Consider the following 12896-nt stretch of genomic DNA (forward strand, 5'->3'; position numbering starts at 1 on the left):
AGCAGCTCCTGCTCCTCCTGGGGGCACTGGGGGGTGAAGGTCTCCCTGGCAGAGCAGGAGGGAGCCGTGCTTCCCAAGGCAGGGTCAGGCCCAACAGAGCATTTCTGATCCCCCATGGTTTGTCTCCAAGCCCCTCAGACCTTTTCCACAGCAGCTGTGGGGTCTCTGGGGAAATCTCCTTGGCTTCTCCAGCCAGGATGGGGCCTGAGCTGAGTGTCCTCCCTGGGCAGGTCCTAGACCCGGAGCTGGAGGTGGCCGACCTCGCCTTCCCCCCTTCCACCATTTCTGCCTCTTCCCTCAAGATGCAGGTGAGTGGTGGGAGGGAGAGGGTCCCTGGGTGAGGGGCTGTTCCCAGAAACACCTTGGGGCAGGAGGGAGGTCATCTCTGGGTGAGGGGCTGTTCCCAGGGACACCCAGGGCAGGAGGAGGTCATCTCTGGGTGAGGGGCTGTTCCCAGGGACACCCAGGGCAGGAGGAGAGGGACCCTGGGTGAGGGGCTGTTCCCAGGGACACCCAGGGCAGGAGGAGAGGGACCCTGGGTGAGGGGCTGTTCCCCCTGGCTCTCACACACCATTCCAGCCCTGTGTCCCTCCGAGCCACTGCTCCAAGCTGTGGCTGGATCCTGCAGTGCTGTGGGCTCTGGATTCGTGGCCAGGGTGGAGCAGACAGGGAATGTTTGGGCTTGCAGCATTCCCAGAGCTGGAGAGCTCCTCTGCTCCCTGTGCAGCTCCGGGGGGTGGGGCAGAGCAGTGGATGCCATGCCCCTTTTCCCTGGAATCTCATTCACATTCCCTGCCCTCACCCCGGGGCTGATCCCGTCCTGGGGGGACATCCCTGCCCCGGGGGCTGCCCTGTCCACACCCTGAGCCCCGCCAGCCCAGGCTGTGCTTCCCTGTTGCAGGACAAGGAGATCCGGGCCGTGTTCCTGCGCCTGTTTGCTCAGCTGCTGCAGGGCTACCGCTGGTGCCTGCACATCATCCGCATCCACCCCGAGCCCGTCATCCGCTTCCACAAGGTGAGGGCCTCCTCGGGGCCAGGCTGAGCCAGGCTGGGACAGCTGAGTGCAGGAAACAGCCCTGCCTTTCCAGGCAGTGACCTCCCCAGCGTCCCTGCCAGCCCACCTGCATCCCGTGTTTGTCCTCGAGCGTGCCGAGGTCTCCCGGGGCAGGAGCGCTTCCCTGCCTGGGTGTTCCTGCAGAGCTCAGCCAGGAGGGAGCCCAGGCCTGCAGCTGGGTGTTTTGGGAGATCTTGGCACTGCTGAGGGACCACGTGCAGTCCTCTGTCCCTGAGTCCCTCTGGCCTTGTGTTCCTGTGCCTTTCTGTCCCTGTGTCCCTGAATCTCTCTGACCTTATGTCCCTGAGTACCTCTGGCCTTGTACCCCTGTGTCCCTATGTCTCTGCATCTCTGTATCCCTCTGTCCCTGTATTCCTCTGTCCCTATATTCCTGTGTTCCTGCATTCTTGTGCCCCTATGTCCCAGAGTCCTTCTGGCCCTCTGGCCCTGTGTCCTGCCTCTGCATGCCAGGGTGACACCAGAGCCCCTCCCTTGCCCCTTGTCCTTCTGCCGTGGGCCAGAGGCTCATGTTTCCACCCGGGTGGCGCAGGGCAGGAGGTGGCACTGCCCCAGTGCCACCCAGGTGCCCGCCCACGGCTTGGTGTCACCCACTCTGCTGATGGCGCTGCCGTTCCTTGGCAGGCGGCGTTCCTGGGCCAGCGGGGACTCACGGAGGACGATTTCCTCACCAAGGTGCTGGAGGGGATGGCCTTCGCTGGCTTTGTCACCGAGCGCGGGGCTCCCTACCGCCCCATCGACCTCTTCGACGAGGTGGGGCCTCGGGGCAGCTCCCTTCCCACAGCCCGGGATCTGTGGGGCTGAGCGGGATCTGTGGGGCTGAGCGGGATCTGCTGGGGCTGAGCGGGATCTGTGGGGCTGAGTGGGGTCTGAGTGGGATCTGGGGGGCTGAGCGGGATCTGCTGGGGCTGAGCGGGATCTGCCATGGCCTGAGTGGGATCTGCTGGGGTCTGAGTGGGATCTGCGCCATGGGCTGAGTGGGATCTGTGGGGTCTGAGTGGGATCTGTGGGGCTGAGCGGGATCTGCTGGGGCTGAGCGGGATCTGTGGGGTCTGAGTGGGGTCTGAGTGGGATCTGCGGGGCTGAGTGGGATCTGTGGGGTCTGAGTGGGATCTGTGGGGCTGGGCGGAATCTGCTGGGGCTGAGCGTTGGCCTGAGTGGGATCTGTGGGTCTGAGTGGGATCTGTGGGGTCTGAGTGGGGATCTGAGTGGGATTGTGGGGCTGAGTGGGATCTGTGGGGTTGAGTGGGATCTATGGGGTCTGAGGCGGGATCTGCCATGGCCTGAGTGGGATCTGCGTGGCCCTGGGTTTGGGAGAGGCCCTGGAGCTGCTCCTGTCACCCCTGTCCTGTCCTCCCCAGCTCGTGGCCTACGAGGTGAAGCGCATGAAGGCGGACGAGGGGAACAAGCAGAAAATCCTGAGGCACATCAAGGAGCTGGCAGAGAAACTCTACAAAAATGTGAGTCCTGGAGCCCCCGGGCAGGAGTGGGGATGTGCTGGGGGATATGGGGCAGGGAGAGCCTGGGTGCAGTCCTGGTCACTCTGTCCTCCCTCCATAAGCTCCTGGTGACAGATCCTGTCCCTCCTTGCGCTGTCATGTGTGGTCAGGCACATCCTCACATGCCCAGAGGTCCTGGGAGTGGGATTCCCTGGTTTTATAGGATCACAGAATCCCAGAATCACAGAGGTTGGAAAAGGCCTCCAAGGCTATGCAGTCCAAGCTGTGCCCAGTGCCCAGCTTGTTCCCAGCCCAGAGCCCTGAGTGCCACCTCTGGGAATTCCTTGGACACCTCTGGGGATGGGGACTGGGCAGCCCCTGCCAAGGCCTGAGCCCCCTTTCCAGGAGGGAATTCCTGCTGATGTCCACCCTGAGCCTCCCCAGCCCAGCAGCGCCTGAGGGCAGGAGTGTCCCCTGGGAGCCTCGCCTGGCTGGGATGGTGGCACTTGGCTCATGGCCATGCCACAGCTGTGCATCCCTGGGGCCTGGGGGAGCAGATCCTGGGCCTTGCACATTCCAGCTGGGAGCAGAGCAGGGGGCTGGGGGCTCCTGTCCGGGAGGGGACACGCGGTGGGTGGCCTGAGGGCTGAGCCGGAGCCGTCCCTGTGCAGGAGAACCCGTACCCTGCAGTGACCATGCACAAGGTGCAGAAGCCCACGGAGGGCTGCCACCTGCGCCTGCACCAGAAGCCCTTCCCACACCTGGACGAGGGCACCGTGCAGTGGATCATCGACCAGGCCACGGCCAAGCTGCAGACGGCCCCGCCCGCAGTCAAGGCTGAGAAGAAGTGCATGGTGCCCTCGGGACCCCCATCGGTACGTGTGGTACAGGGGGACCTGTCCTTGGGGGCTGTGGGAGGCCATGGTGCCCTCGGGACCCCCCATTGGTACGTGGAGTGTGGGGGACCCTGCTCTGGGGGGCTGCGGAAGGCCATGGTGCCCTTGGGGTCCCCATTGGTGTGTGGGGGACAGGGGGACCCTGCTTTGGGGGGCTGTGGGAGGCCATGGTGCCCTCAGGACCCCCATTGGTGTGTGGGGGACAGGGGGACCCTGCTTTGGGGGGCTGCTGGAGGCCATGGTGCCCTTGGGACCCCCATTGGTGTGTGGGGAACAGGAGGCCCTGCTTTGGGAGCTGCTGGAGGCCGTGGTGCCCTTGGGACACCCCATGGGTATGTGGGGCCTGCTCTGGGTCACACCACAGGAGTAAAACATGGAGAAAGAGCAGCTCTGACCCCCTTGGGGTCCTCAGCTGCCCAGGGGCTCCCAAGGCCCATGAAGGCCCCGTGGTCACTTGGAGCAGGGGGACACGGTGTCCCCCCAGGGTGCCACCCCACCCCACCCAGACTGACGGGATCTGTTCCATCCAGCTGCCATCCTGGAGCGCAACGGGAACGCCCTGGCCAACAGCGCCCCGCGCCTGGAGGTGGTCAGGAACTGCATCTCCTACGTCTTCGAGAACAAGATGCTGGAGGCCAAAAAGGTGAGAGAGGCTGGGGATGGGGGGGTTGGTGTCCTCTGTGGATGGAGAGGACGTTCTCTGTCCTGTGTCCATGTCCTGCTGGTTGGCTTAGGGTCAGAAAGTTGTGGAATCACTGAGTTACTGAGGTTGGAAAATCCCTCTGAGCCCATCGGGTCCAACCATCCCCAGCACTGTGAAGGCCACCACTGACCCTGTCCCCAGGTGCCACATCCACATGGCTTTGAAATCTCTCCAGGGTTGGGGACCCCAAACCACCCTGGGCAGCTGTGCCAAGGCCTGACCACCCTTTCCATGGGGAAATTCCTGCTGCTGTCTCCCCTGAGCCTTCCCGGGCACAGCCTGAATCTGTTCCATCTCCTGCTGTCCCTGTTCCCTGGAGCAGAGCCCCACTCCCACCTCAGTAACAGGACCATGGAGCCATTTGGATTGGCAGTCCCTCTGGGACCATCAAGTCCCACCATTCCCCAGCACTGCCATGGCCACCACTGACCTGTGATGTGTTCCTGGGATTTTGGCTGGTGGCTCCACACCAGCCCAGCTCCATTGCTCCATGTCCCAGTGCCCCTGGGCTCCTCCCCTTCCTCCATGGCCATGTCCTGCCAGCCACACCTGGAATTCTGCCCTGCTTTATTTCCATGTCCGAGTGCATCCCGTGGCACTGGCGTGGGCCCGCTCTGTGTGGGAGCAGGGCTGTCCAGGCCCATCGCAGCCCACAAACCCCGTTCCCGCAGCTGTTCCCGGCCGTGCTGCGTGCCATGAAGGGCCGGGCGGCGCGGCACTGCCTGACCCAGGAGCTGCACCTGCACGTGCAGCAGAACCGCGCCGTGCTGGACCACCAGCAGTTCGACTTCGTCATCCGCATGATGAACTGCTGCCTCCAGGTAGGGCAGGGCTGGGGGGCTCCTTCTTCCCGTGGGACGTGGCAGGGGCCGGCCTGGGAATGTCCCCTGGTCACCCCTGCTCCTTCCCCAGGACTGCACGGCCATGGACGAGCACGGCATCGCCGCCGCCCTGCTGCCGCTGGTCACCGCCTTCTGCAGGGTGAGTGACCGCAGTGTCCCCGCCACGGAGCCCTCAGGATCCCCCCAGAGGTGGCAGAGGCTGCAGGGGGGTGTCCCCTCAGGGCTTGTCAGCCTACAGCTCCTGCCCAGAATGTTCCACCCAGCCCAGACTGGCCTGAGGCTCCCGGGGAGGCTGGAACACCTGTGGGAAGGGGGTTGCTCTGGAATGCCAGCTTGATCCCATTGGTCAGGCTGGGCTGGGATGAGCCTCTGGCTCTGGGTGGGCTCTGAGCAAGAGAATTTTCAGGGGATGCTGGAGGGGCTCTGGTGCAGACATCCCTCCTGCCTGCCCAGGGTTTTCCCAGTGGCCAGTCGGAGGAGCAGGGACACCTGAGTGCAGAGCTCAGCACAAAGGCTGTGTGCAGATGGACCTTTTCCACCTCCTTCCACAGAAACTGAGCCCTGGCATCACCCAGTTTGCCTACAGCTGCGTGCAGGAGCACGTGGTGTGGACCAACATCCAGTTCTGGGAGGCCATGTTCTACTGTGATGTCCAGAACCACATCCGGGCCCTCTACCTGGACAGCGCCGAGGAGAACCACACGGAGCAGGTGGGAGGGTGGCCCAGGAGAGCTCTTCCCAAAGGGCTGGGGCTCATCATGGAGTTGGAGAATCATGGAATGATTGGGTGGGAACCTCAGAGTCCCTGCAGTGCCACCCCTGCCATGGCAGGGACACCTCCCACCAGCCCAGGTGCTCCAGCCCCAGTGTCCAGCCTGGCCTTGGGCACTGCCAGGGATGCAGGGGCAGCCCCAGCTGCTCTGGCAATCCCAGCCCAGCTGCCTGCTCAGCTGAGGACGAGGGGCTGCACCCCAATTCTGGGAGATCCCTGTGGGTCTGTCCATGCAGCCAGCCCCATCCCTTCCCCCTGCCCCAGGAGAGCGCGGAGGAGCCGCAGGAGGCCAAGTCGGCGCTGGAGATCGCGTCGGAGCAGCTGCGGCTGTGGCCCACCATGAGCCGGGAGAAGCAGCAGGAGCTGATCCAGAAGGAGGAGAGCACGGTGTTCAGCCAGGCCATCCACTACGCCAACAGGATGAGCTACCTGCTGCTGCCCCTGGACACCAGCAAGAACCGCCTGCTGCGCAGCTCCGGCCTGGGCGACGTGGAGAGCGTCAGCAACAGCTTCGTCACCAACAGGTGCTGGGGACACCGCGGTGACCCGAGCTGGGACACAGCTCGTGGGGTGGGCCAGGCTGCTGCCAGGGAAAGATGTCCCTGCTCCCTTTGGGGGTGGGACCCCCGTGAGGGTTCTTTCCAATCCCAGCCATGCTGGGATTCCAGGGTTATGTCAAGATTGAGGCGGACTGTGGCGCCCAGGGGGGTTTCTGGGAGTGGGAGCTCTGCTGGGTCCATGCTGGGAGTGGGAACAGTCTTGGACTCTTGTCAGGAGTGGGAGGGAGCTTTCCAGGGCCTCTGTCAGGAGTGGGAGATCTCCTGGGATCATATCAGGTGTAGGAACTCTGCTGCGTTCCCATGAGGAGTGGGAGCTCTCCTGGGATCATATCAGGAGTAGGAACTCTCCTGTGCTCCTATGAGGAGTGGGAGCTCTCCTGGATCTGTATCAGCACTGGGAGCTCTCCTGGGATCATCAGGAGTAGGAGCTTTCCTGTGTTCCTATGAGGAGAGGGAGCTCTCCTGGCTTTTTCCAGGAGTGAGAGCTTTCCTGGGTTTCTGTCACGAGTGGGAGCTCTCCTGGGTCTGTGTCAGCACTGGGAGCTCTCCTGGGTTTTTACTAGGAGTGGGAGTTCTCCTGGGACCGTATGAGGAGTGGGAGCTCTCCCGGGTCCGTGCAGGGATGGTCCCTGGCCGGGGCTGTCCCGGGCTGACCCGTCCCCGTTTCCCTTGGGAAGCATCGCGGGCAGCGTGGCCGAGAGCTACGACACCGAGAGCGGCTTCGAGGACGCCGAGAGCTCGGACGTGGCCAACTCCGTGGTGAGGTTCATCAACCGCTTCGTGGACAAGGTGTGCACCGAGAGCGGCGTCACCAACGAGCACCTCAAGGGGCTGCACGTCATGATCCCGGGTGAGGACACCGGGGTGGCCACGGGGATCCGGCAGGAACAGCGGGAGAGGGCAGGGGTGTTTGGGAGGGACAGGGTGGTTTGGGGGGACAGTGGATGGGCAGGGACAGTTTGGGAAGGTGGATCAGGCAGGACAGGGTGGGATTCAGGCAGGGCAGGTGGGATTTTGGCAGGGACACGGTGGGAATCGGGCAGGGACAGGTGGGATTCGGGCAGGGACAGGTGGGATTTGGGCAGGACAGGTGGGATTTGGGCAGGGCAGGACTCACCCCCTGTCCCACAGACATCGTGCAGATGCACATCGAGACCCTGGATGCCGTGCACAGGGAGAGCAAGAGGCTTCCTCCCATCCAGAAGGTAGGAATGCCCTGCTGGGCTGGGAGCAGAACCAGGGAGGCTGTGAGACCCTTCCCACGGGCCTGAGCCCCCCGTTGTTCCCCCAGCCAAAGCTGCTGCGGCCCAACCTGCTGCTGGGGGAGGAGTGTGTGATGGAGGGGCTCCGCGTGTACCTGATGCCGGACGGGCGCGAGGAGGGGGCCGGGGGCAGCATCGGGGGGCGCCCCCTGCTCCCCGCAGAGGGAGCCGTGTTCCTCACCACCTACAGGATCATCTTCAAGGGAACCCCCACCGACCCCCTGGGTGAGGGGCTGCGGCCTCAGGAGAGGGGGGTGGGGGTCCCTGGGGGTCAGAGGGATGGTTGGGGATGCTTGGGGAGCAGGGAGCTGGTCAGTGATTCCTGCAGGTCAGGGGGTTGGTTGGTCAGTGATCCCTGGGCAGCAGGGTTGGTGATCCATGGGGATCAGGGAGCTGATCAGTAATCCCTGGGAATCAGGGTCAGTGATCCCTGGGGATCAGGGGGCTGGTCAGTGATCCCTGGGAATCAGGGTCAGTGATCCCTGGGGATCAGGGGGCTAGTCAGTGATCCCTGGGAATCAGGGGTTGGTTGTTTCTGGCTGCTGTGTCCCATGGACCCATGTCTGTGATGGGACAGACACTGGGGGTGGCCTGGGGTGGCCTGGCCCTGCCTGTGGCTGGGGCAGGGATGAACTGACCCCTTTCTGTCCCGTGTCCAGTGGGGGAGCAGGTGGTGATCCGGTCCTTCCCCATCGCCTCGCTGACCAAAGAGAAGAAGATCAGTATCCCGGCCCAGGCGGATCAGTTCATCCAGGAGGGGTTGCAGCTGCGCTCCTGCACATTCCAGGTGGGACCTCGTGCTGGGAGAGAGCTCCCAAACCTGCCGTGCGCAGGGACACCCAGGAGCAGGAGTGGGGACTCCAGCAGGAAAGGGAATGGGACAGGGGAAAGGGAATGGGGCAGGGGAAAGGGAATGGGGCAGGGGAAAGGGAATGGGGCAGGGGAAAGGGAATGGGATAGGAAAGGGAATGGGATAGGAAAGGGAATGGGGCAGGGGAAAGGGAATGGGGCAGGGGAAAGGGAATGGGATAGGGGAAAGGGAATGGGGCAGGGGAAAGGGAATGGGACAGGGGAAAGGGAATGGGACAGAAGAAAGGGAATGGGAATCCAGGGAGAGGTAGGGCAGGCTCTCAGTCCAGCCTGTGCCCATGGTGCTCCTGAGTGGATCCAAGCCCTGCCCTGATCAATGGAAAGGGCTGTCCCTGGCCTGACCCCCCTGTCACCCCTCACCTGTGCCTCCCCAGCTGCTGAAGATCGCCTTTGACGAGGAGGTGGCCTCGGACAGCGCCGAGATCTTCCGGAAGCACCTGCACAAGCTGCGCTACCCCCAGCACGTGCGCGGCACCTTCGCCTTCACCGTGGGCCAGTCCCCCAAGCAGGCCATGCAGCCCAAGGCCAAGGAGAAGAACCCCTCGCTCAGGTACCTGTGCCAGGAGGGGGGATCACACCTGCATGTGCCTCTGGGACTCCCCCTCTTGTCCCTGCTCCGGCAGAGCCGCTGGGCTGGGGACACTCCGGGAAGGGGACACAGGAAGCTGAGCCCTCCTTGCTCAGACCCATCCTGGTGCAGGTTTTTGTCACTGGAGATCAGAGAATCCTTAGGCTTGGAAAAGCCCTGTGGGACAATGACTGCAGCCATTCCCAGCACTGCCCATGTCCCCAGGTGCCACATCCACACAGCTCTTAAATCCCTTCAGGGATGGGGACTCCACCCCTGTGCCAGGGCTGCACAGCCCTTTCCAGGAGGAGTTTCCCCAGTATCCACCCTGAGGCCGTTCCCTCTGCTCCTGTCCCTGTTCCCTGGAGCACAGCCCAACCCCCCGGCTGTCCCCTCCTGGCAGGGAGCTGTGGAGCCCAAAGAGCTGCAGGTGTCCCCTGTCCTGCAGTGTCCCCAGCCCCACACAGTCCCACTGGGAAGGACAGGTCACACTGGGAAGTGGGAGCTTGTTGTGGTGCCATCCCCTGCCTGAGGTGTCCCACAGTAGGGGTTCCAGTGGCCTGGGTGGCCCAGGGACACGGTGCTGCAGTGCTGAGTGACTTGGGGACATGGCCCTGCAGTGCTGGGTGACTCGGGCACATTGTCCTGCAGTGCTGGGTGACTTGAGGACACATTATTCCTGCACTGGGTGACTCGAGGACACTGATTTTGCACAGGGTGTCTCAGGGATGCAGTACTGGGTGACTTGGGGACGTGGTCCTGCAGTGCTATGTGACTTAGGGATGTAGTGCTGCAGTGCTGGGTGACTTGGGGACATGGTCCTGCAGCACTGGGTGACTCAAGGACATTGTCCTGCAGCACTGGGTGACTTGGGGAACAGTCCTGCAGCCCTGAGCCCAGGCTTGGCTGACAATGACCCTGCCATAGATCCCCTGGTCCCTGTGGTGGGTCCCCAGGTCCCTGTGCTGGATCCCTGTCCCTTGCTGTGATTTGGAGCCCTTCTCCCCTGGGATGAGCTGGAGCTCAGCCTGTGGCAGCTCTGATCCGGAGGGTGGGGCACTGCCCCATCCCAGCTCCCCAAATCCCTTGGGAATGGCAGGTGCTGGGGCTCCTGCAGGGCCAAGTCGCTGGCAGATGACGCGTCCGTCCCCTCCCGTGTGACAGTGACCACCAGGGCTGAGGGCTGCTCCTGGCTCTGGCTGCCTGGGTGACAGCATTGTCCCTCCGTGTGCCCAGGACACTGTCCAAGAACCTGGTGAAGAACGCCAAGAGGACGATCGGCCGGCAGTACGTGACCCGCAAGAAGTACACGCCTCCAGCCTGGGAGCAGCGGGGCAGCCAGCACTTCCCCGAGGACAACGAGGACGAGATCTCAGGTTGGGGACACGCTGGGGAGGCCAGGGAGCAGTGGCACCTGCGAGAAGTCCCGGTGTCCCTGCGGTGGGAGCAGGGTGGGAGCATCTCCTGGTTCCCGGTGCTGTCCCAGCCCTTGGCTGCTGGTGGTGGCCAGGCAGAGAGCCCAGCACCGAGGGACGTCTTGGGCTGGCTGGAGAATCTCCTGGGGCCGACGGGTGACAGCAGCAGGGTGGGACGTTGCTCCAACCCATCCATCTCCTCCTGCTGCTCTGGGACACGGTGTGTGTGCACCGAGGTGTGCCAGCCCCGCCGTGTCCCCGCAGTGTCCGAGGAGCTGGACAGGAGCACCCTGACGCCCAGCAGCACCATGAGGCCGTCGGAGAAGATGACCATGACGCACGTGGTGGAGCGCGCCTGCTGCCGGGACTACCAGCGCCTGGGGCTGGGCACGCTGAGCAGCAGCCTGACCCGCTCCAAGAACGAGCCCTTCCGCATCTCCACCGTCAACCGCATGTACGCCATCTGCCGCAGGTGAGCCCGCCCTGCTGGTCCCTGCTGGTGTCACCAGGACACCCAGAGCCACCGGGATCAATAAAACTGGTGCCAGCACGGCTTTGCCCTTGGCCAACCGCTCCCAGCCTGGACCCCCCATGACTTTCTCACTTATTGATACATTTTCAGCCAATGTTCATTGGTTCCAAGTTGCCCAGTCCTCTTCATTAATCGCTGTTCTGCCCTCTACTGATTATTGATTTTTCACTTCTCGTGATTAGTCTGAATTTTCCGGTGCTTTTATCATGTTTTTCCCACATGGGCAGTTTCCAGCACTGAGACTGGAGTGTCTTTGTTAGTGTTTCCTTTGTCTTCATTTACCCCTATGTGTCCTTGGATGACCACGAGTCTTGGTCATCCCATCGTGTCCTTGGATGACCATAAGTCCTGGTCATTCAACATGTCCTTGGATGACCATAAATCCTGGTCATTCTAATGTGTCCTTGGATGACCATGAGTCCTGGTCACTCGATTGTGTCCTTCAATGACCATGAGTCCTAGTGGCTCCCTGGTGTCCTTGGAGGGCCATGAATTCCAGCTCCCAGGTGTCCAGCCTTTAACTCCCTCAGGCTTTGTTGAGTGCAGCCTGTCAGGGTTGGTGTTACCCAACTCAGAGTTGTGATTTGATGATCCAAGGAGCAGTCGGCAGTGTGGGGAAGGGTGATCAGTGCTGGCTCCAGGTGGAGCTCAGCAATAATGAAAGCACTAAGGAAGGCAGCTCAGGAGAGCCGTGCCATCCCGGGGTTTGTGTCCACAGCTACCCCGGGCTGCTGATCGTGCCACAGAGCATCCAGGACAACACCATCCAGCGGATCTCGCGCTGCTACCGCCAGAGCCGCTTCCCCGTGGTGTGCTGGAGGAACTCCCGCACCAAGGCCGTGCTCCTGCGCTCCGGGGGCCTCCACGGCAAGGGCGTCGTCGGCCTCTTCAAGTCCCAGAACGCCCCGACCCCAGGTGACCCTCCCACCCTGGCTGGAACGCGGGGCTGGGGCTGTGGGATCCCCCCTGGGTCGGGGCGGTGACACTCAGGGGTCCCCTGGATCAGGGTGGTGACACTCAGGGGTTCCCTGGCTCCGGGCAGTGACACTCAGGGGTCCCCTGGATCATAGTGGTGACGCTCAGGGGTCCCCTGGCTCAAGGCAGTGACACTCAGGGGTCCCCTGGATCATAGTGGTGACGCTCAGGGGTCCCCTGGCTCCAGGCAGTGACACTCATGGGTCCCCTGGCTCCAGGCAGTGACACTCAGGGGTCCCCTGGCTCCAGGCAGTGACACTCAGGGGTCCCCTGGCTCCGGGCAGTGACACTCAGGGGTCCCCTGACTCAAGGTGGTGACACTCATGGGTCCCCTGGCTCCAGGCAGTGACACTCAGGGGTCCCCTGGCTCAAGGTAGTGTCACTCAGGGGTCCCCTGGCTCAAGGTAGTGTCACTCAGGGGTCCCCTGGGTCAGGGTGGTGATGCTTTGGGGTCTCTGGCTCTGGGGTGACACTGAGCTGTCCCCTGGCTCTGGGGTGGTGACACTCAGGCATCTTCCTGGCTTGAGGCAGTGATATCTGGGGGTCTCCAGGATCCAGGCAGTGACACTTTGGGGTCTCCAGCTCTGTGTGATGTGTTTGCGAGTCCCCTGCCTCTGGGAGGTGGCAGTAAGGGGACTCCCCAGCTCTGGGAGGTGACACTCGGGCATCTCCCTGGCTCGGTGCAGATACCTGGGGGTCTCCCCAGCTCCAGGCAGTGACACCCAGGGGTCTCCCAGGTCTGCGTGGTTGCCCTCTCCTGGTTCTGGGTAGTGACAGCCTGGGGGTACCCAGGTGACACTGGTGTCCCCTGCAGGCCCCTCGCAGGCAGACTCCACGAGCCTGGAGCAGGAGAAGTACCTGCAGGCCGTCATCAATTCCATGCCCCACTACTCGGAGGCCGGCGGGCGCAACACCCTCAGCGGCTTCACCTCGGCTCACATGAGCAGTGCAGGTGAGGGGGGCACAGGGGAGGGGCACAGGTGGGCTCCT

The 12896-nt window shown here is 63.1% G+C and overlaps 1 protein-coding gene across 1 annotated transcript in view; it reads left to right on the plus strand.

Annotated features, from left to right (window-relative positions):
- Nucleotides 1–12896, plus strand: part of SBF1 (SET binding factor 1) — a 64391-nt gene that overhangs the window by 43702 nt on the left and 7793 nt on the right. Inside the window, 19 exon segments of the mRNA XM_030960157.1 lie at nt 231–308; nt 902–1015; nt 1697–1825; nt 2434–2532; nt 3183–3390; nt 3938–4050; nt 4782–4931; nt 5023–5091; nt 5504–5662; nt 5989–6248; nt 6962–7134; nt 7416–7489; nt 7576–7771; nt 8206–8333; nt 8791–8966; nt 10221–10360; nt 10664–10871; nt 11650–11846; nt 12721–12858. Of these exon segments, the coding sequence (XP_030816017.1) occupies nt 231–308; nt 902–1015; nt 1697–1825; nt 2434–2532; nt 3183–3390; nt 3938–4050; nt 4782–4931; nt 5023–5091; nt 5504–5662; nt 5989–6248; nt 6962–7134; nt 7416–7489; nt 7576–7771; nt 8206–8333; nt 8791–8966; nt 10221–10360; nt 10664–10871; nt 11650–11846; nt 12721–12858 (2809 nt within the window).

The sequence above is a fragment of the Camarhynchus parvulus genome, chromosome 1A (genome assembly GCF_901933205.1).
Source record: "Camarhynchus parvulus chromosome 1A, STF_HiC, whole genome shotgun sequence".
Taxonomy (NCBI): Eukaryota; Metazoa; Chordata; class Aves; order Passeriformes; family Thraupidae; genus Camarhynchus; species Camarhynchus parvulus.